This window comes from Pan paniscus, chromosome 9 (assembly GCF_029289425.2).
Source record: "Pan paniscus chromosome 9, NHGRI_mPanPan1-v2.0_pri, whole genome shotgun sequence".
NCBI classification, from domain to species: domain Eukaryota; kingdom Metazoa; phylum Chordata; class Mammalia; order Primates; family Hominidae; genus Pan; species Pan paniscus.
Genome location: NC_073258.2, coordinates 15,930,995 through 15,955,616, shown reverse-complemented (window position 1 = coordinate 15,955,616; position 24,622 = coordinate 15,930,995). Strand labels below are relative to the sequence as shown.

The window sequence follows — 24,622 nt, the reverse complement described above, 5'->3', positions numbered from 1 at the left end:
ACCATAACAATTAATAAATAATTATTACTTGTTTTAAGCCATCAAGTTTTGGGGTAACTTATAATGCAGCATTAGATAACTAAAACATACAGTATAACATCATATTAGATAGGGTCCCTCCTGTCTCAGTTTGCACCAAGGTGCTAAGTACAGGCATCAAAATTTGTGCAAAATAAATCTTCATGGACAGAATTTGCAAAGGAAATGAGAAAATCCATTTCATGACTCTTGAACCTTCTTACTTGCTTCTATACTATAAAGAAGTATAGAAGAAGAGATATTGTGAGAATGATATCTTTGAAGAAAATTGTACTCATATCTCAAATCTTTTGAGGAGGTTTATTCAGTGCTGCTCAATTAATATATTACTTCTACACTTAATAGTGCAAAACTGAGCATATATGTATGTATACAGCAGGAGGTTAATGTGAAAGAGATCTGAAGTACTTTTCATTGGTCCTAAAAGTAATGGCTTGGAGTTTGGTGAGAACAGAGGGCAATTGGTAGATGAATGGAATTTGCCACAGAAGACCCAAGAGAAATCTGCATAGTACCTGGTTCAGAGAAACATGATATTGTTCATTGCTGCTTATATCCCATAGCTCCTAAACACTTAAATAGTCAATCCCTCTTCTGAATTTCAGATAATGTAAGGGCTGATTGAAGGGAATTCTTTAAGTCTGTATAGAGATGGCCACAGCACTCAAAACCACTATCATATAGCTTGGTGCCTTCCTGAAAAGTCAATCTCCAAGCCTCCATTAGTTCCCTGTTTTGAGTTTCACTGGTGAGTCAGCCTGCTAGTGCCATAGCTTAGAAGTGAATGTGAGAGGTACTGGGGTGATGGAAAGAGCCCTGGATTGGATTCCATCCTTGGCTGCCACTTTCAGAGCTTTGGTAAGAGATGAGTATAAAGTGTCTTGGGAATATCCCAGTGGTCAATACTTTGGCAGGCATCACAGAAAATGTTACATTTAGGCCAGATCTTGGAAATGAGCAGGTATTTGCCAAGTGGCCAAGGGAGAAACCCAAGTCTCAGAACAGATACTTGGCTGTGTCTTACTGTTGTTGTTTACATGTGGTTATTCTGTTTTCTCGACACTGGCGAAAAGATGATCTTTTCCCCATAGAATGGTCTTGCATCACTGTCAAAAATCATTTGACCACATATGAAAGGGTTTATTTCTGGGGTCTCTATTCTATTCCATTGATCTGTATGTCTTTCTTTATGCCAGTACCACACTGTGCTAATATTTACTATGGCTCCGAAGTAAGTTGTGAATTCCAACTTCATTCTTCTTTTTCAAGATTATTTTGGTAATAAAAAATCTACCACCCAAAAAAAAATGCCTGGACTAAATGGATTCATAGTTGAATCCTATCAGATATACAGAGAACTGATACCAATCCTACTGAAACTATTCCAAAAAACTCAAGGAGGAACAACTCTTCCCTAACTCATTCCACTAAGCCAACATCATCCTGATACCAAAATCTGGCAAAGAAAACAAAACAAAAAAGAAAACTGTAGGCCAATATCCCCAATGAACATACATGTGAAAATACTCAACAAAATACTAACAAACTGAATCCAGCAGCACATCAAAAAGTTAATTTACCACGATCAAGTGGGCTTTATTCCTGGGATGCAAGATAGGTTCAACATACACAAATCACTAAATGTGATTCACACATGAACAGAATTAAAAACAAAACTACATGATCATCTCAATAGACACAGAAAAAGCTTTCAATAAAATCCAACATTCTTTCATTATAAAAACCCTCAATAAACTAGGCATTGAAGGAATGTACATCAAAATAATAAGAGCCATTTATGAAAAACTCACAGCCAGTATCATACTGAATGGGCAAAAGCTGGAAGCATTCCCCCTAAGAACTGGAATAAGACAAGGATGCCCACTCTCACCATTCCTATTCAACATAGAACTGTAAGTCCTAGCAAGAGCAATCAGACAAGGAAAAATCATAAAAGGCAACCAAATAGGAAAAGCAGAGGTCAAATTATCTCTCTTTACTGACAATATAATTATATACCTAGAAAACCCTAAAGACTTCACCAAAAGACACCTAGACCTGTTAAAAACTTCAGTAAAGTTTCAGGGTACAAAATCAATGTACGAAAATTAACAGCATGGCTATACACCAATAAATCTCAAGCTGAGAGCCAAATCAAGAATACAATTTCATTTACAATAGCCACAAAAAGGATAAAATACCTAGGAATATATCTAACCAAGAAGGTGAAAGATCTCTACAACAAGAACTACAAAACGCTGCTGAAGGAAATCACAGATGACACAAACAAATGGAAAAACATTCCATGCTCATGGATTCGAAGAATCAATGTCATTAAAATGCCCATACTATCCAAAGCAATCTACAGATTTGATGCTGTTCCTATTAAATTACCAACAGAATTTTTCACATAATTAGAAAAAAAAAAGTATTCTAAAATTCACATGAAAATAAAAAAGAGCCTGAATAGCCAAAGCAATCCTAAGTAAAAAGAATAAAGCCAGCAGCATCATATTATCTGACTTAAAACTATACTACAAGGCTACAGTAAACAAAACAGAAAGGTACTAGTGTAAAAACAGACACATAGACCAATGGAACAGAATAAAGAATCCTGAAATAAAGCTACACACTTACAACCAACTGATCTTCAATGAAGTCAACAAAAATAAACAATGGCAAAAAAATTCCCTATCAATAAATGGTGCTGGGAAAACTGGCTAACCATATGCAGAGGATTGAAATTAATCCCTACCTCTTACAAAAATTAACTCAGGATGGATTAAAGACTTAAATGTAGGACCTCAAACTATAAAAATCCTAGAAGAAAACCTAGGAAATACTCTTCTGGACATCAGCATAGGCAATGAATTTATGACTAAGTCCTCAAAAGCAAATGCAACAAAAACAAAAATTGACAATGGAGGCCTAATTAAACTAAAGAGCTTCAGCACAGCAAAAGAAACTATCAACAGATTAAACAGACTACTTATACAGTGGAAGAAAGTTTTTGCAAACTATGCATCTGACAAAAGTTTAATATCCAGCATCTATAAAGAACTTAAACAAATCAACAAGAAAAAAAACATTAAAAAGTGGACAAAGAACATGAACAGACACTTCTCAAAAGACATACAACAAACATGAAAAATGCTCAACACCACTAATCATCAGAGAAATGCAAAACAAAACCATAATGAGATACCATCTCACACCAATCAGAATAGCTATTACCAAAATTCAAAAAATAACGGATATTGGTGAGGCTGTGGAGAAAAGGGAATGCTTATACACTGTGGGAATGTAAATTAGTTCAGCCACTGTGAAAAGCAATTTGGAGATTTCTCAAAGAACTAAAAACAGAACAACCACATGACCCAGCAATCCCATTACTGGATATATACCCAAAGGAAAAATGAACTGTTCTACCAAAAAGACACTTTCACTCATATATTTATTGCAGCACTACTCACAATAGCAAAGAAATGAAAACAACCTAGGTGCCCATCAATGGTGGATTGTATTTTGAAAATGTGGTATATATACATCATAAAATACTACATAGCCATAAAAAAGAATGAAATAATTTCCTTTGCAGCAGCATGGATGTAGCTGCAGGCCATTATCCTAAGCAAATGAATGCAGAAACCAGAAAACCAAATATCACCTATTCTCACTTATAAGTGGAAGCTAAACATTGGGTACATACAGACGTAAGGATGGGGACAATAGATACTGGGGACTTCAAAAGCTGGGAGAGAGGGAGGCAAGGGCTGAAAAACTAATTGTTGAGTACTGTGTTAATCATATGGGTGATGGGATCAATAGAAGCCCAAACCTCAGCATCACACAATATACCCTTGTAATAAACTTGCACATGTAGCTCCAAACCTAAAATAAAATAAAATAAAATAAAATAAAATAAAATAAGGAAAAACTTGTATTGGACATTCAGGGTCCCAGAGATTTTATATAAATTTTAGGATAAATTTTTCTATTTCTGCAAAAAAAAATCACTGGGATTTTGATAGATGTTGCATTTAATCTGTAGATTGCTTTGGGTAGTATTGACTTCCTAATATTAGTATTAAGTCTTCAAATTCATGCACACAGAATACCTTTCCATATATTGATGTATTTAATTTCTTTCAGTCATGTTTTGTAGTTGTCACTGTAAATTCATTGCTTGTAGTGATCACTGTAAGTTCAATCGCATTTAGTTCTTTTAATGCTTTTGTTAATGGGATTGTTTTCTTAATTTCCTTTTCAGATTATTCATTATTGATGTAAAGAATTGCAACTGTTTGTATTGATTTTGCATGCTGCAAACTTGTTGAATTTGTTTATTAGTCTTATTTTTTGTGTGTGGAACCTTCAGGGTTTTTTAACTATAAGATCATGTCATCTGAGAAGTGAGATAACCTCATTTTTTTTCAGCTTGGATGCCTTTTATTTCTTTTTCTTGACTAATTAATCTGGTTAGGATTGCCAGTACTATGTTGAATAGAAATGGTGAAGAGTGGGTATCCTTGTTTTGTTCCCGATATTAGAGAAAAAAATGTGTCTTAAAAAATGATGTTAGCTGTAGGTTTTTCATATATGGTCTTTATTTTATGTTGATATAGTTTTATTCTAATTCTAGTTTGTTGAGTGTTTTTATCATGAAAGGGCATCAAATTTTGTGAAATGTTTTCTCTGCATCAATTGAGATGATCATGTAACTTTTTTCCCCTCATTCTGTTAATGTTGGGTATTACATTAATTGATTTTTGTCTGTTGAACTGTCCTTGCATTCCAGCATTAAATCCCACTTGGTGATTGATATGGTTTGAATGTATGTCCACACCCAAATCTCATGTTGAATTGTAATCCCCAATGTTGGAGGTGGGGCCTGGTGGCAGATGACTAGATCATGGGGGCAGAGTTTTCATGAATGGTTTATCATCATCTTCCCTTGGTGTTGTCCTTGTGATAGTGAGTGAGTCCTCAAGACACCTGGTTGTTTTAAAGTGTGTAGCGTTCCCACCCCTCTCCCAAACTCTCTCTTGTTCCTGGCTCCTGCCTTGTTTCTCCTTTGCCTTCCACCATGACTGGAAGATTCCTGAGGCCTCCCAAAAAGCAGAAGCTGCTGTGCCTCCTATACAGCCTGCAGAACTGTGAGCCAATTAAATCTCTTTTTTTATATAAATTACCCAGTCTCAGGTATTTCTTTTTTTTTTAATCTTTTTTTTTTTTTAATTTTTTTTATTATACTTTAAGTTTTAGGGTACATGTGCACATTGTGCAGGTTAGTTACATATGTATACATGTGCCATGCTGGTGCACTGCACCCACTAACTCGTCATCTAGCATTAGGTATATCTCCCAATGCTATCCCTCCCCCCTCCCCCCACCCCACAACAGTCCCCAGAGTGTGATATTCCCCTTCCTGTGTCCATGTGATCTCATTGTTCAATTCCCACCTATGAGTGAGAATATGCGGTGTTTGGTTTTTTGTTCTTGCGATAGTTTACTGAGAATGATGTTTTCCCATTTCATCCATGTCCCTACAAAGGACGTGAACTCATCATTTTTTATGGCTGCGTAGTATTCCATAGTGTGTATGTGCCACATTTTCTTAATCCAGTCTATCATTGTTGGACATTTGGGTTGGTTCCAAGTCTTTGCTATTGTGAATAATGCCGCAATAAACATATGTGTGCATGTGTCTTTATAGCAGCATGATTTATAATCCTTTGGGTATATACCCAGTAATGGGATGGCTGGGTCAAATGGTATTTCCAGTTCTAGATCCCTGAGGAATCGCCACACTGACTTCCACAATGGCTGAACTAGTTTACAGTCCCACCAACAGTGTAAAAGTGTTCCTATTTCTCCACATCCTCCCCAGCACCTGTTGTTTCCTGACTTTTTAATGATTGCCATTCTAACTGGTGTGAGATGGTATCTCATTGTGGTTTTGATTTGCATTTCTCTGATGGCCAGTGATGACAAGCATTTTTTCATGTGTTTTTTGGCTGCATAAATGTCTTCTTTTGAGAAGTGTCTGTTCATGTCCTTCGCCCACTTTTTGATGGGGTTGTTTGTTTTTTTCTTGTAAATTTGTTTGAGTTCATTGTAGATTCTGGATATTAGCCCTTTGTCAGATGAGTAGGTTGCAAAAATTTTCTCCCATTTTGTAGGTTGCCTGTTCACTCTGATGGTAGTTTCTTTGGCTGTGCAGAAGCTCTTTAGTTTAATTAGATCCCATTTGTCAATTTTGGCTTTTGTTGCCATTGCTTTTGGTGTTTTAGACATGAAGTCCTTGCCCATGCCTATGTCCTGAATGGTAATGCCTAGGTTTTCTTCTAGGGTTTTTATGGTTTTAGGTCGAACGTTTAAGTCTTTAATCCATCTTGAATTGATTTTTGTATAAGGTGTAAGGAAGGGATCCAGTTTCAGCTTTCTACATATGGCTAGCCAGTTTTCCCAGCACCATTTATTAAATAGGGAATCCTTTCTCCATTGCTTGTTTTTGTCAGGTCTGTCAAAGATCAGATAGTTGTAGATACGCGGCGTTATTTCTGAGGGCTCTGTTCTGTTCCATTGATCTATATCTCTGTTTTGGTACCAGTACCATGCTGTTCTGGTTACTGTAGCCTTGTAGTATAGTTTGAAGTCAGGTAGTGTGATGCCTCCAGCTTTGTTCTTTTGGCTTAGGATTGACTTGGCAATGCGGGCTCTTTTTTGGTTCCATATGAACTTTAAAGTAGTTTTTTCCAATTCTGTGAAGAAAGGCATAGGTAGCTTGATGGGGATGGCATTGAATCTGTAAATGACCTTGGGCAGTATGGCCATTTTCATGATATTGATTCTTCCTACCCATGAGCATGGAATGTTCTTCCATTTGTTTGTATCCTCTTTTATTTCCTTGAGCAGTGGTTTGTAGTTCTCCTTGAAGAGGTGCTTCACATCCCTTGTAAGTTGGATTCCTAGGTATTTTATTCTCTTTGAAGCAATGGTGAATGGGAGTTCACTCATGATTTGGCTCTCTGTTTGTCTGTTGCTGTTGTATAAGAATGCTTGTGATTTTTGTACATTGATTTTGTATCCTGAGACTTTGCTGAAGTTGCTTATCAGCTTCAGGAGATTTTGGGCTGAGACAATGGGGTTTTCTAGATATACAATCATGTCGTCTGCAAACAGGGACAATTTGACTTCCTCTTTTCCTAATTGAATACCCTTTATTTCCTTCTCTGGCCTAATTGCCCTGGCCAGAACTTCCAACACTATGTTGAATAGGAGTGGTGAGAGAGGGCATCCCTGTCTTGTGCCAGTTTTCAAAGGGAATGCTTCCAGTTTTTGCCCATTCAGTATGATATTGGCTGTGGGTTTGTCATAGATAGCTCTTATTATTTTGAGATACGTCCCATCAATACCTAATTTATTGAGAGTTTTTAGCATGAAGCACTGTTGAATTTTGTCAAAGGTTTTTTCTGCATCTATTGAGATAATCATGTGGTTTTTGTCTTTGGCTCTGTTTATATGCTGGATTACATTTATTGATTTGCATATATTGAACCAGCCTTGCATCCCAGGGATGAAGCCCACTTGATCATGGTCGATAAGCTTTTTGATGTGCTGCTGGATTCGGTTTGCCAGTATTTTATTGAGGAGTTTTGCATCAATGTTCATCAAGGATATTGGTCTAAAATTCTCTTTTCTGGTTGTGTCTCTGCCAGGCTTTGGTATCAGGATGATGCTGGCCTCATAAAATGAGTTAGGGAGGATTCCCTCTTTTTCTATTGATTGGAATAGTTTCAGAAGGAATGGTTCCAACTCCTCCTTGTACCTCTGGTAGAATTCGGCTGTGAATCCATCTGGTCCTGGACTGTTTTTGGTTGGTAAGCTATTGATTATTGCCACAATTTCAGATCCTGTTATTGGTCTATTCAGAGATTCAACTTCTTCCTGGTTTAGTCTTGGGAGGGTGTATGTGTCGAGGAATTTATCCATTTCTTCTAGATTTTCTAGTTTATTTGCATAGAGGTGTTTGTAGTATTCTCTGATGGTAGTTTGTATTTCTGTGGGATCGGTGGTGATATCCCCTTTATCATTTTTTATTGCGTCTATTAGATTCTTCTCTCTTTTTTTCTTTATTAGTCCTGCTAGCGGTCTATCAATTTTGTTGATCCTTTCAAAAAACCAGCTCCTGGATTCATTAATTTTTTGAAGGGTTTTTTGTGTCTCTATTTCCTTCAGTTCTGCTCTGATCTTAGTTATTTCTTGCCTTCTGCTAGATTTAGAAGTGCAAAAATGAACTAATACAATAATGGTGTATAATTGAACTCATTTTTTTAAATTAAACCAAATATAGAACTTCTTATTCTGCTGCTAACTAGCACTTGGGAAGCTTGAGAAGATATAAAAAATTTTACAGATTAGAGAAACTATATTTTCTCAAATCTAAGTTATCATATAAGTAAACATACTTTAATATACTGTTCCAGTGTGTGTCTATGGGGGTACATGTGTGGACAGTATTCCATAATTATCAAAAGCATGGGTTCTGGAGTCACACTGCCTCTGTTCAAATCAGGTCTCTGCCACTTACTAGTTGGATAACCCTAGACATGTCTTTAACTTATTTATGCTTCAGTTTCTTCAGTTGTAAAACAGGGGTTAAAATAGATCTACCTCAGGGTTGATGTAAAGATTAAAGAGATAATATTTATAAAGCACTTAGAACAGTTTCTAGCATATAGCAACTGCTCTGTGAGTATGACTAGTACTATATAATTGCACTTTGGTTAATGAAACATATGGGTCTTTTGCTGAATCCAAACTTAATATCAGATTGTCAACTAAACTATTTAGTGGCAAGGAAAGCATTTACAGTTGAAAACTATAGATAGAGACCTTTATACTAGATAAAAGATTGTCAGCTTTATCATTCATATGTGTCATCTTACTTACATCTGAAAAGAAATTAAGATGCCCATCCTTCAATACTCTCTCAGGCATAAAGAAGTAATCTTCTAATCTGCAGAGATTGCACATAGGTGTAGCGATCTGACCTTGCAACTTCTTACCACCGACAGCCAAAAGCTTGTGAGAGCACATCATTATGGCCCCACCATAAGCTTGTGCCACATCTGTTCCACCTCCCCACTCTAATGGATCTGGCATTATTATAAATCATACTTGTCTGTCTCCACCACTAGAACATACATTCCTCCAGGTCACAGTCTATGCCTAAGCTTCTCTATAATCCCATACCTCTCAAAACAGGGCCTTGACCTCAGCAAGTATGCCCTGGATTGAATTCTCTGTTTCCTTTCTATTGACCTTTATTCTTTGCAGTATGATATTAAAGAAAAAGATGTAAGTCCAGATGCATAGATTTAAATTTGGCCTTGCCCCTTACTAGTTGAGTAAACTTGAACCAAAAACTTCAGAAGTCCAAGTTTAAGCCTCTCATTTATAAGACAGAAATAATATTTACCTCAAAGATACCTGGTGAGAACCAGGTAAGACAAAGTATAATATAAAGTGTTGTGGAAATTGCCAGTAGATGATCAAAACAATCTTACTTGAATCTTAATTTTGCTGTATCAAATGCTCTACTTCTCAATTAAATTCCTAAACTTTTTCTTTTTGCTGAGAGCTTCACTTATTTATTTCTTTTTGTCTGCTATATCTCCATGACTTTTCTTAAATGAACAGACTTTATTTTCCAGAAGGATATTAGATTTGCAGAGTATTTTAGCAGATAGTACAGAGAGTTCCCATATGCCCACCCCATCGCCTCCCTACTGATAGTTTCCCCTATTATTAACATCTGATGCCCAGGTGTGGTGGCTCACGCCTGTAATCCCAGCACTTTGGGAGGCTGAGATGGGCGGATTACATGAGGTCAGGAGTTCAAGACCAGCCTGGCCGACATGGTGAAACCCCATCTCTACTGAAAAATACAAAAATTAGCCAGGCATGGTGATGCATGCCTGTAATCCCAGCTACCCAGGAGGCTGAGGCAGGAGAACTGCTTGAACCTAGGAGGCAGAGATTGCAGTGAGCTGAGATTGTGCCACTGCACTCCAGCCTGGGTGACAGAGCAAGACTCCATCTCAAAAAAATAAAAAATAAAAAACAAAAAAAACCCCATCTTACAGTAGTAGTATGGTACCTTTGTTATAATAAACCAATGAATATTTTTATTATAACATTGATATAAACTTTATTAATTTATTGGTAATTTGTTAATATTATTTAACTTGATTTTATTAAGTATTGCTAACATTGATATGTTTTTATTAACTAAAGACCATAGTTTGTTCAGATTTCCTTAGTTTTTTCCTATTGTCTTTTTATGTTCAAGGATCCCATCCAAAGTGCTATTTTACACTTAGTTGTCTCATTGCCTTAGGCTCCTCTTGACTGTGACAGTTTCTCAGGCTGTCCTTGGTTTTGGCAGCTTGACAGTTTTAAGGATATTGTAGAATGCCCCTCAATTAGAATTTGCCTTGATTTTCTCATGATTAGACCAGGGATATAAGTCTAATAGGGACTTATATTTCTCATGATTATCCTGGTCTAATCATGAGAAAAATATGGCAGATTCTAATTTGCCTTGGGGAGGAAAATTGCAGAGGTAAAGTGCCATTTTCATCACACAATATCAAGGATATATTCTATCAACACTATTTATCATTGTTGATGTTGACTTGGTCATCTGGCTGAAGTAGGGTTTGTCAAGTATCTCCACTATAAAGTTACTCTTTGTTCCCCCTTTCCATATTGCACTCTCTGGAAGATAAACTACAACTGCAAGAAATCTTGAAACAAATTCTGCAAAATAAGAACTGTTAAGAGCCAAATCATCAGGAAAAAATAATGTAAAAGAGAAGCATGCAATTTAGATACTTATAGTTTATTTCAGATAAACAACAAATATTTCTAGTATAAGTAGGTCCCATGCAATATTTTTTATCTCAGTGTACATATGCTTAGGAAATAAATAATTCAAATTTAACTGGGTGTCTTGTGCTTTCATTTGCTAAATCCAGCAACCCTTGTAATGCCAGGATTTGAACTCAGGTCTTCTGATTCCAAATCTAGTGCTCTTTCTACTATGACCTTCCCTTCAGTTGATTACATAAAATAACCAACTGCATGAGTGTGTTTGAATTAAATTTTACAGCTACTTTTACATACTTCATTGTTGCCCTAAACATCAGGAAACTGTCCCTGGAGAGAAAATAGAGAATCTCATCTTCATGCCTCTCTTTGCATCCATTAGGGCATTCTTCTGAACAATGTATTGAGTTAGGCCATGCTGAAGATTCTTTCCATTGTTGAAATATAAAGTCAATAGCATTCTAGCATTAACTTTTAGAACAGCTCTGAAATGTTATTTGAAATGTCATGCAATCAGCAACAGAGACACAGAAAGCTACAAAGTTGAATTACATCATCTTAACAGGATTCACATAGACTGTTATTATTATTGAGATTCTAATCAGTACCATTGATACTGTTGACAAAGTACTTGGATATACATTATTCTACATGATCCTCACAAAGTCTAGGGGGATAGTTTATACCTATTTTTCTGTGGAAATTGAAGTTCTGCTATGTAAAATGACTTATCTTGGGTTGTGCAGCTGATAAGTATCACAGCTACAAACTACCCACATTGTCTGCTTCCAGATCCTGAGTGTTTCCACTGCACAGTGCTGCCAAGTGGATGTAAGAACAACACGGCTTCTGGGGCTGCTTGTTGGTTTGTTAACTTGAATAAGAGTCCACTCTCTAATCACGCTTAGTACATATTGCTACCAGAAGAACAAAGATATACTTAGCTTTAGTTTAAGTTTTACAACAACTCCTTGTGCAATTAGCAAACACAGCATGGATTTTATGAACATCATAACTGCCTACTGCCTCAGAATTCTTTGCACTTCAGGGAGCTGGACTCACAAATCTGGGAGGCAGAGACCAGATTGGGCCAAGTTGCTCAGCACTCTCTATGCTTATTACTAGGAACTCCTAGAGTGAGATGGACTCACCTGAGGGAAGGGATAAGGGACACTTTCAGATTTGGATTCAACCAGCATTTTTTGAATGTCAATTATATGCAAAGCATTTTCACATATGATAGTTCGTATCTGAAAGCTCATCAAATGAGGGAAGGCAGTATTCTATTTTGAGATGTGGAATTTTAAACTATGAAAAGTTAAGATGTCATAAATTTTTTTAAAAATCACATAAAAACAAAACTCACAAAGATTATGAGCAGGGAAATCTTGACTGGTTGACTGTAAGTGCTCAGTGAAACTTTACCATATTAGATGAAAACCATAATGTAAATTGCAGTGTTGGCATTCCTGAACTGGAGTCTGAGAACCCAGATCATTTGACTTAGAGCTTCACTAATGGGAAAACAATACCCCATGCCCCACTATTTTCCCACACTATTTCAAAAACATAAAGGGAAGAATCAAGTACATAGCCTATTTGCTCCAGCTGAACACTGGATAAGGGATGTAAAAGACATTTTATTTTCTTGTTTTGCTGTTGTATCATAAATTGCATCATCATGATATTCTATCAAAGATAAAGAAAGAGTAGAGCAGAAAGCTATCTATGTAATCCAGAGTAAGATCCACATTAACTGAGGAGACCATATTATCTAAACTTCAAAAAATTTTTTATATTTTTCTTTTTTCTGGCAGGAACTAATAGAGTATGAACCCTGAATTGAAACACTTGGTCTAAACAGTATAACTACATTTATGGGACAATAAAAGAGAATATTTAGAATCAAAAGTGTTGGGCCAGGTGCGTTGACTCACACCTGTAATCCAAGCACTTTAGGAGGCCAAGGCAGGAGGATCACGTGAGGCCAGGAGTTCAAGACTAGCCCAGGCAACATGGGGAGATCCTGTACCTACAAAAAAAAATTAGCTGGATGTGATAGCACAAGCATAGCTACTAGGAGGCTTAGGAGTAGCTAGGAGGCTTACTAGTAGCTAGGAGGCTAGCTACTAGGACTTAAGAGGCTAAGGTGGGAGGAGTGCTTAAGTCCAGAAGTTTGAGGTTACAGTTAGCTCATGTTCATGACCCTGCAGTCTAGCTTGGGTGACAAGTTAACAATAATAATAATAATAATAATAATAATAATAATAATATTAGTGGTCTGGTTACTTCACTGGAAAGGGCCACAGAAAATTTGAGACTTTACTTCTCAATTAAATTGCTATGGCTTTCTTATGATTCAAAAAGTGATGACTCAATTGTGTCTACTTCTTTCCCTCTCTTTTTTTAAGAAACAGAGAACTTTGCACAGGCAACTAAAATCTTTTCAATTAAATAAAGATCTAAAGGTTTCCATAAGTCCATAAGTGACTCTCTAGGTTTGCTCTGTGACAAGACAGAGACATTCCTTACTGTATTTAGAAAGACAGTCTCACCCCAGGCATCCCGTAACTCGCTATTTCCTTCAGTCCCTGCCTCTAGAGATGCCTCTTTCTGATCGTGGAAACACTGCATATCATCTTAACACTCCTCCAATCCATATAAACATGTAGAAAGCTGAAAACTCATGCAGGGTTAGATGTTCACTGATAGAACACACAAAAAACAACAAGTAATATTGTATTTGTGAATGTGGCTACACATTTTAACTTCGAGGAGCTACTCAGATATAATGGATCCCAGAGTTTATAACATGAATATATAGAGATCAGTGGCCTTCTAAATGCTGCCTATTAGAGAACCACAATCACAGCGTCCATCAATAAAAATTCTAGAGCAAGAAAAATAAGGAACAGAATACTATCATAAATACTTGGAATATTAATCATTTATTATGTGCTAAGTCACTTTAAGCATTTTGTTCATTGCCTCTAACTATAAACAAGTTTAGGGGCTGGTGAAAGGAAGCAGAGAGGAAAGTTTTTTCTGACAGATCAAAAGGAGCTTGGTTGGCTGAGTACAGTGGCTCACGCCTGTAATCTCAGCACTTTGGGAGGCCGAGGCGAGTGGATCACTTGACCCCAGGAGGTAGAGACCAGCCTGGGCAATGTGGTGAAACTCCGTCTCTTCCAAAAATACAAAAATTAGCTTGGCATGGTGGCATGCTCCTGTGGACCCAGCTACTCAGGCTGCTGAGGTAGGAGGATCCCTTGAGCCTTGGAGGCAGAGGTTGCAGTGAGCTGAGATCACATCACTGCACTCCAGCCTGGGTGACAGATTGAGACCTTGTCTCAAAAAAATTAATAATAATAATAATAAGGAGCTCAGTAACTCATTGCACAGAGGGGCTTGGAGCAAAAGAATGACTCAACCATTAAGATAGACACTATTCAGAATAAGTTCTAGAGATCTGCTATACAATATAGTGTTTATACCTAATAATACTGCATTGTGAACTTCAAAATTTAAGAAGGTAGGTCTCATGTTGTGTTCTTCTAAACGACAAGGAAACTTTGAGAAGTGCTGGCTATGTCTATTATCTTAATTGTGGTGATGGTATCACAGGGATAACATGTATGTCCAAACTCATCACATTGTACACATTAAATATGAACAGTTCTTTGTATATCAATTGAACCTCAGTAAATTTGTTTTTTTTTTTTTTAAAAAGGGAGTAGAAATTATCCAATCTGTTCACAAAACATGGAATTAGAGAGATGTAGCTGGATTTTTCAGCCCTGGAAGCTTGTTGATGTCAAGTTCCCAAAGCTGTACTAATTCCTATTGAGCAAACAGAAGGAAAAAGTATCCGTCTTAACTTAAACCTTCCATAAGGGAACAGGGCACAACACATGGTATTTTGTCCTTCCCAAATGTGAGGAATACATTAGATTGTTTGACCCTAGCTTCAGTACTTTAGAATGCTAAGAAAAGCTGACGTTTTCAAAGCAAAAAGCTGTGCTCAGCTCTTCTCTGTCACGGTGTCATCAGTCTCTTGTGCCCACATATCCCCTAACCCTGTCCTCCTAAGTGATTTCCTTCTATCTAATACCTGCAGGTCCAGAACGTGATGGTTCAGATAAACTATATATCAAGTCTTGGCAGCTATATTACTGCTTTGTGGGAAGGTCAAGTAGTCCTTTGAAAAATTTGAAGGACACAACAATATTACTCATGCACACATTTAGAGTTTAGAGAGGACTGCAAGACAAAACTCCTTGGCATTCACACAATAACCTTCCAAAATTGTACCTAAATCTTACTTCTTTGGAGTCATCATCCATTTCCCCATTTTCCCTCTCCATCCACAAGCATATACTCAATATTCAGTCTTTTTTTTTTTTTTTTTTTTGAGACAGGGTCTCACTCTGTCGCCCAGGCTGGAGTACAGTGGCATGATCAGAGTTCACTGCAGCCTCCATCTTCCAGGTTCAGGTGATCCTCTCATCTCAGCCTCCTGAGTATCTGAGACTACAGGTGTGCACCACCACATCCTGCTGATTTTTCTTTTAACTTTTAGGAGAGATGAGGTCTTGCTATGTTGCCCAGGCTGGTCTCAAACTCCTGAACTCAAGTAATCCCCTTGCCTTGGCCTCCCAAAGTGCTGAGATTACAAGTGTGAGCCACTGTGTCTATTCAGTCTTCATTGCCTGCATGCCTGTGCGCATGCAGTTCCCTCTGTCCTTTCTTACCTTCTCTGATGGAAAACACAATCACCTGTCAGGACAGTTCAGCTTTTCAGTAAAACAGCTTCCAACAACTTTAGGGAAATTGTCACTTCCTCTTCTGTGCTTTTATAAGTCTTTGTTCATACCCCTATTATAATACCTATCACATTATATTATAATTATGTGTTAAATTTCAAGGCATTGATTATGTCTCAATTATCCAGTGATTAATACAGCCCCTGGCAGATAGTATTCAATGCATTTTTTTGAGTGAACAAATGAGTGACCACTGTCTGAACTATTTGCTTTATTTTTCTGTAAAACTAGTTTAATAATGTGGTTGCCTTGGTATGACAATTTATTCTATAAATAAGGGTAAGAGAAAGAAGAACAAGAAAGTGATAATTGCATCACTCCTAGAAGGCTGTCAATTACATTAAACTTACCCAAAGCGGGAAAAATCTCCAAATCAGAATATTAAGCATGGCTTTATAATAACAATGCAAAAATGTGTTTATAAAACCATTTGTGTATGCAGAAGATTGAAACTGGACCTGTTCCTTACACTATATACAAAAATTAACTCAAGATGGATTAAAGATCCGAAACTATAAAAACCCTGGAAGACAACATTGGCAATACCGTTATAGACATAGGAATGAGCAAAGATTTCATGAAGAAGATGCCAAAAGCAATGGCAACGAAAGCAAAAATTAACAAATGAGATATAATTAAACTAAAGAGCTTCTGCACAGCAAAAGAAACTATCAACAGAGTAAAGAGACAACCTACAGAATGGGAGAAAATTTTTGCAAACTATGCATCTGACAAAGGCCTAATATCCAACATCTATAAATTAAACAAATTTACAAGAAACAAACAACCCCATTAAAAAGTGGGTAAAGGACATGAACAGACATTTTTCAAAATAAGACATACATGTGGCCAACAAGCGTATGGAAAAAAGCTCAACATCACTGATCATCAGAGAAATGCAAATCAAAACCATAACGAGCCACCATCTCACACCAGTCAGAATGGCTGTTATCAAAAAGCCAAAAAATAACAGGTATGGGTGAGGTTGTGGTGAAAAAGGAACATTTATACACTGTTAGTGGGAGTGTAAATTAGTTCAACAATTGTGGAAAACAGTGTGGCGATCCCTCAAAGACTAAAAACAAAACTACAATTTGATCCAGCAATCCCATTACTGGGTATATACTCAAAGGAATATAAATCATTCTATAATAAAGACATATGCATGCGTATGTTCATTATAGCACTATTCACAATAGCAAAGACATGCAATCAACCTAAATGCCCAACAGTGGTAGACTGGATAAAGAATACGTGGTGCCTATATACCATGGAATACTAGGCAGCCATAAAAAAGAACAAGATGGAGCTAGAGGCCAGTATCCTTAGCAAACTAACATAGGAACAGAAAACCAAATATCTCATGGTCTCACTTATAATTGGGAGCTAAAAGATGAGAACACATGGACACAAAGAAGGGAACCACACACACTGGGGCTTACTGAAGGATGGAGAGTGGAAGGAGGCGGAGGATCAGGAAAAATAACTAATGGGCACTAGGCTTAATACCTGGGTCATGATATAATTAGTACAATAAACCTCCACGACATGAGTTTACCTATATAACAGGCCTGTACATGTACCCCTGAACTTAAAAGTTAAAAAATAAAAATCCATTTGTGGCTGGGTGTGGTGGCTCATGCCTGTAATCCCAGCACTTTGGGAGCGAGAGGTGGGAGGACTGCTTGAGCCAAGGACAGCCTGGGCAATTTAGCTAGACTCTGCCTCCAAAAAATGTAAAAATTAGCTGGTTGTGGTGCTGTGTGCCTATAGCCCCCACTACTCAGAAGGCTGAGGTGGAAGGACTGCTCGAGCCCCGAAAGTTGAGGCTGCCATGTCCATACCACTGCACCACTCCAGTCTGAGTGACAGAGTGAGATCCTATCTCAAAGAAAAAAGAAAAACCATCTGTATTTCCAATTCTTCTTCTCAACAGAGTATAGCAGAAAAATGACACACAAACATCACATGTAGAGTTTGCATCAGAAGAGGTCTTTAAAAAGATCAAGACAACAGATTTTTACAGTTAAAAGAGACCTCTTGGTTATCTAGTTCAACTTTCTTCTATGTATGAATCTCTACAGTATGCCTGATCAATGCTCATCTACCTTCTACTTGAATATTCTCAGTGATGGAGAAATCACTATTTGAGAAGGTACTTGATTCCTTATTTTGACAATTATAATGTCCAAGTTAAGCCCAATGAACCCAGCCCTTCCTTCTTAAACCACAGAGAATACTCCTTCTTCCTTATGGTAACCCTATAAATAATTAAACACAGCTATAAAGTCATCCCGTCTTTTTTTCCTCAGACTTTTCTAGTTTCATTCAACTACTTCTCATGTTATAGTTTTCAACATTTTCACCAAACTGATTGATATCCTCAGTGTATGTTCCCATTTGTTTCTACTGCTTCTAAAATGGAGCCTGGAGCAACACTCTAAGTGAGGTTAACCCAGAGTGGAGAATCTCCTAGGACAGGACTAGTATATATCTCTCATTATAAACTCCATACTGTTACTATTCAAATTTGTACTGGCTCTTACCTAAGGTAGAGTCAAACCTTGACAATGGCTAGTAGGAAAAAGGATGACATGAAGCCAGGATGGGACCAGAGCTGAGAGAACTGATCCCACTCTGGCACCGGATCTTTGGTGGGAAGGCAAAGCTGTCTAAAGGAGTCCTAGATATATCAAAGACATTCAGGGTGTTTTGACAGGTGGACCAGGCAAATATTGCTGGAGGAATATTTGAAGTCAGACATGTGGCAGCATCATGCCTCCAATAGGTTTTGGAGCAGGTTCTCATCATCCCTTAGGGAACATGAGAATAAAGACCTAACCCCTAGGGGAAAATGTTGCAAAGAGCTTTTTCTGTGTTTTCAGATGACTTTGCAAATTAAAGTCAAGAAGACTGGAGTTCAAAGAAGGGCTATATTTCTAGGCAGAAACTGAGGTAGTAAGAATCTGGTGTCATAAAGACCTTTGTTGAATTCCATCTTTTCTGCTTTCCAAGCCTAAGTTTCCTCATGTAAAAATGGGGATAAGCACTTAACTTTAGTACTTTAAGTACTAACTTTAAAGGACTGCTGTGAAGATCTAGTGGGATAATATATGTAGTTAGGCATGCAGTTAGTGCTTATCAAATGTTATTATTATAGATTAAGATGCACAAATAAAATATAAGTTAAATAAATTTTAAAATAATTTCACTTTTGAAGCTTTTAAAGTAATTATGTACTAAGAGCATTTTCTCAAATTATTCTTAACATTTCCTTTAAGAAAAGGGCTATATCTGTTTTTTTGAAAGATGACCAGAAGTGACATGGATTGGTTGAAAATGGCTTGTAAAGTAAACCTAACATTTATGATTTATTACCATAAAAACTGTACCAACAGTACGGTTATAACAAATACACTTATTTTTGGATTTTATTTTCAAGTAAGATAATGACTTTATCATAAACCTTTGAAATCAGTCTTTTTACAGTATAAATTCAGATTCATTAATCCACATAGAATTTTTCTCGATGGTATAATTCTGTATTTGTTAAAAGTCTTTGCATAAGCCCCTTTTCAAGCCAAATGCTGTTTTCCTTTTAGTATCCAATTATCTGAAACTTAAGAAGAGTGTGCACCGCCCAATGGGTGTGTGTATGTGCTGCTTTGAACCTATAGTTGAGATCCAGAGAATTGGGAGTGACATCATCTGTAACAATAAAAGAGCCTCTCTTGGTAAGCAGAAGACCTATATATAAAAGTCACCATTTAAGGGTCTGCAGTCCAATTCATCAGTTGTCTTTAGTTTACTCAGCATCAGCTACTAACATTCTTAACGAAGATCTTGTTCTAAGACATTGTATGGTAAGTAAACTTAAAAATTCACTTCTGAATCTCATGAGATTTTGATAATCAAGTTATTATTTAATGTGTACCATTTCTACAAATACCATGTTGTTTCTTCAAGGTAAAATGCTAAGAAGTTTGAGTTATGTTTAATATAAAATGCCACATACAAAATAAATTAATGCTACTCAAATCACAAAATCCTTTTTGATTAAAGTCTTCTGAGATACCTTGCCTTTTAAAACCTCATCTGAAATTACAACAAAAAATCATTAAAATTTGGCATGCTATGCTTTAATATAATAGTATCGGTGTCAAAATTTTGAAATAAAACAGGTTGATGGTGAATGAATAGTTCTGATTTAAATAATCTTTATAAATTTATTAAGTGGAGTTAATATTCTGTTTTTCCTGCAGAGTATTCTTATCTAGATTATTTATTTTATGGCTCATAAAGAGCCCAATCTGTATACTAAAGTTGGATAAGCCCAGTTTGACTAGTAAATATTTATTTCCTTTACATAAATGACAGCTGTATTCTGAAAACTGTATTTCCTATGCTATTTCTAAATGATGCAGTTTCCCTGTAAAATAGGAGTACATAACTACTCTATGTGCATGTTAAAAGGTAGTACACTGAGCATTACGGAAAAGCACTTCTATAATAACAGCCTTTGCAAGTACTGAAATGCAGATTAAGGCAAGAATATCCTATACTGATGTGAAACGAGGAAAGAGACAAAAGTTATATTAAAAGATAATTGTTAATAAAATAAGTTGAAGAAATAAGCTACAAACAAGCATTCCATTCAGAGATAAAGCTCGAAATCCATATCACAAGTAATTAATCAGATGATTTTTAAATGCTTTGACACATTATTTTTAATGCTAGGAGAAATGTGAATTAATTTAGTGAAAATCTCTAAATTAGCACCTATTAGTTTGGTATTTATGGTTATTATTACAATGCCTGAAATGAAGGTTACTTAAGAAAAGGATTTGCTACGTAAATAGTGTTAACAATTTACACTATGAAGAAAATTAGGCATTTTCAAGCAAGTTATAAACATTTAGGTATAATCAACATAAAATGCAGTGAGGGGGGATTTCCCAAAAATAGGCTCTTTCATTCCTCTTGTGGCTTAAGATTTCCACAGTGTGACAGAAGGGAGCATGAGAAGCATGGCTCACCAGCCAGCCTCTATTGTCTATGTAATTAGAAGCTTCAGAACTCACTAATACCACTGTACCTTTCATTGGCGCATTACCCCATAAAACTTGTTGAGATGAGGTGAGATCTGAGTATAAAGATAGGTCAGAAGTATTTTAAAGGGCTTAATTTGCCAAAAAGAAAAGTAAAAAGCTAGAGACCCTTTTTGCAGAACATTTGGTGACCACACATTTGAGGGAAGATGTGGCATTAGATGAAGCAGAAGCAAACCCTGCTCTTAGGGGCTCATCTAGGTGAGTGCACAGCCTGTGACACTACAGGGAGAGGCTCAGTAAACTGAGATCGAGCATTCTGTATGACAGAGGCATTGCTTATCACAGAGGTTCTGAATTTTAAGTAGGAAGTACATAATGAAGAGGGCTTTAAAAATTGCTAAGAAAGCGAGTCACCAGGGCTGGCAGTAGTGTAACAGGGCCATCCAGAGCTGTTAGGAGAGTAGATGCAGGGAGGGCTGGTGACCTCCGTGGGTTTATCTGTTGGAGACTCTTCTCTCCAAATCCCAGGCCTGGCTTCCAGCACCATCCAGCTGTGCCCAAGAAGCCACCCTGGTCTGTTCTCCAAGTCTTTTAAATGGTGCCCAATTTTTCTAAGTGAGCTTAGCAATGAGAAGAAAAAAAAAAACATGAATTATTTTTCTGGAAAATCAAGGAGACATGGGTAACAACAGGCACTAATAAATATTTATAGATAAGTGAATGAGGAAATAATTACATAAAAAAGGTCAGTGACAATTGATAAATGACAAGGAAATATTTAATTAGGTAAAAGTAAACCATTGCTCTCTATACTAGGATAGACTTTATCTACGTCTTTTCCTAAGTCAGCATGTTAATTCTGGGGGAGGATCATAAGAAAGGAAATACTTTTTTAAAAAAAATTTAAAAACATGTAACAAAGCAAGGGTAAAATATATGTATATACATAAGTGGTGTGACTGTAAAACTGTACTTTCCATTAGTTATTAGCTGAGTTAAGAGAATGATCACATTGAAGTACTGTGTGGACTAGAAATGTACTCTGTCATCATGCAATGAAATGTTGCTAACATTTTAACATAGCTCATTTATGTAGAATGAATTCTGGCAGTTTACCCCAAGTCACAGTTAGGATGGTAGATGGTGAGATCGCAGATGCGTGATTATCTAGATTCAGTGTTACATTTTTGATGTTTATCACTCAGTGGATTTTTATTAATATGCTGATTAAGTTATTTACTTGGCCAGTCATTGTGCTAAATAGTTGCTCTTTTGTGTTTCATTGCCTTGATGTTTGAGTGTAATCTAGCATTTTAATACAGTGTTTATTTTGCATGATCTTTAACAAATGTTTTAAGCAATTTTAAAAAGGCAGGATGTTATTGACATTATACACTGAAGTCTTAACATTTTAATATTTATAGTGCTTATTAGTTTGCAAAATTGTATAATTAGGAATTATTTCAGAGACAATGTTTTCTTTTTCAGGTGAGTAGTTGCCGCTTAATATCATTGGAGTACATTCTTTATACTGTTTGTGAAATTAATACTAGCATATTAAGTGTACAAATAGATTTAGAAAACAATAAAAAATTGCATTCTAAAAAAATAAATAAAATAAGTAAATAAATAAATAAAACTTGCACAAGAAATCTCCAAAAGATAGTTAGGAGCATAAAACTAATTTATAAGTTAAATTATGTGTATATATAATGTATACTAATGTATCCATAAAATAAAGAGGTTGATTCCAAAAGCTTCTCATGAAAACCAACCCAATTAGTTAGTATTGCATTCTGTGTACTATAGTTTGGAATATTAAAAATATTTTAAAATACCTCCATTTTGCTTGTCCTTTCAGTGAAGATGATACCTGCAAAAGACATGGCTAAAGTTATGATTGTCATGTTGGCAATTTGTTTTCTTACAAAATCGGATGGGAAATCTGTTAAGTAAGTACTGTTTTGCCTTGGAATTGGATTTTTAATGTTGACTTTATCATTTCGAAGTGGGGAGCTAATGGGAAGTGGCCCTCTCTGTTTCTCTTCTTCCCAGGAAGAGATCTGTGAGTGAAATACAGCTTATGCATAACCTGGGAAAACATCTGAACTCGATGGAGAGAGTAGAATGGCTGCGTAAGAAGCTGCAGGATGTGCACAATTTTGTTGCCCTTGGAGCTCCTCTAGCTCCCAGAGATGCTGGTTCCCAGAGGCCCCGAAAAAAGGAAGACAATGTCTTGGTTGAGAGCCATGAAAAAAGTCTTGGAGAGGCAGACAAAGCTGATGTGAATGTATTAACTAAAGCTAAATCCCAGTGAAAATGAAAACAGATATTGTCAGAGTTCTGCTCTAGACAGTGTAGGGCAACAATACATGCTGCTAATTTTTCAAAGCTCTATTAAGATTTCCAAGTGCCAATATTTCTGATATAACAAACTACATGTAATCCATCACTAGCAATGATAACTGCAATTTTAATTGATTATTTTGATTCCACTTTTATTCATTTGAGTTATTTTAATTATCTTTTCTATTGTTTATTCTTTTTAAAGTATGTTATTGCATAATTTATAAAAGAATAAAATTGCACTTTTAAACCTCTCTTCTACCTTAAAATGTAAAACAAAAATGTAATGATCATAAGTCTAAATAAATGAAGTATTTCTCACTCATTGCAAGTATATCTTTTTGGTTATCACTGATACCCACATGTTTACATTGATCATGACTAGGTAGAACAATACAAAGTATTTTTTTAGTCATGTGTTTCACATTTGGATATTTTGAACATCAACGTTTTAGTATTACCAAAGTATTAGGTTTCCAAATCTTCACTAGCTCAATACTGTTGTCCTTTTGGTTTCAGGAAAGGAAGTAAAATGCTCAGCAAAAAAAGGGGGCATAAAGTGGTCTGAAACTTGAAAAAGTATTTGCCCCTACATAAAAACCCACTAATCATAGTTCTAGTCTGGACCCAAAATTGCAAGAAATAGAATGTTTGTATCTATTAGAAGATAATTTCGTTCATTCATTTGTCATTTGACAAATATCTATTTAGTGTTTATTGTTTGTCGTGTACTGTCTTAGGCACTGGCATACAATGGCAAACAAAACAGACATGGTTTCTGTCTATATGCGGCCTAAGATTTAACGGAGAAGACAGATATTATTAATTCATAATTTAGTTTGATAAGTGCTATGTAAGCACAGCACAAAATATTGGAGTGTAAAATACAGAGCCCTAATGTACTTAGATCAGTGCTGTCCAACAGAACTTTCTGTGATGACAGAAATGTTCTGTATTCTGTGCTGTCCAATATGGTAGCCACATGTTCATTTATGTAAAATGTGGGTAGTGTGACTGATGATTGATTTTTATTTACTTATTTTTATTTTCAATCCTTTGGTCAATTTGAATGATTTTAAATTTTAAATTTAATTTAAAATTAATTTAAATAAAATTATAAAATAAAAAATGGAAATAGCCACATACAGTTAGTGACTACTATACTGAACAGTATAGTTCAATCTCAAGATGATCCAGCTGAATAAGAAACATGACTAAGAGTTAACTAGATGAAAAGAAGTAGGAGGGTTTCCCAGGCAGGTGGTATAGCATATGCAAAGGCCCTTAGTTGGGAGGGAAGATGGCTGTAATGCTAAGAGCCAGGATTACAAAAATGAATAAGATTCCATCTCTGGCCTCAAAGAGTTCATTTTCTAATGGAGAAAGACAGATAGGTAAGCAAGTAATTACAATACAAATACAAAATACTGTGAGATACAGAGAGAGTAGACTTGCCTGATAGAATGA

General features: G+C 36.2%; 1 protein-coding gene across 1 annotated transcript; it reads left to right on the top strand.

Annotated features, from left to right (window-relative positions):
- The first annotated feature begins 19,352 nt into the window (after nucleotides 1–19,352).
- On the top strand, nucleotides 19,353–23,480 carry PTH (parathyroid hormone). Its single transcript, XM_024930813.4, has 3 exons — nucleotides 19,353–19,492; nucleotides 22,671–22,761; nucleotides 22,865–23,480. The coding sequence occupies exons 1-3, from the start codon at nucleotides 19,402–19,404 to the stop codon at nucleotides 23,124–23,126; spliced, it is 444 nt and encodes a 147-aa protein (XP_024786581.1). The 5' UTR covers nucleotides 19,353–19,401; the 3' UTR covers nucleotides 23,127–23,480.
- Nucleotides 23,481–24,622: the final 1,142 nt, after the last annotated feature.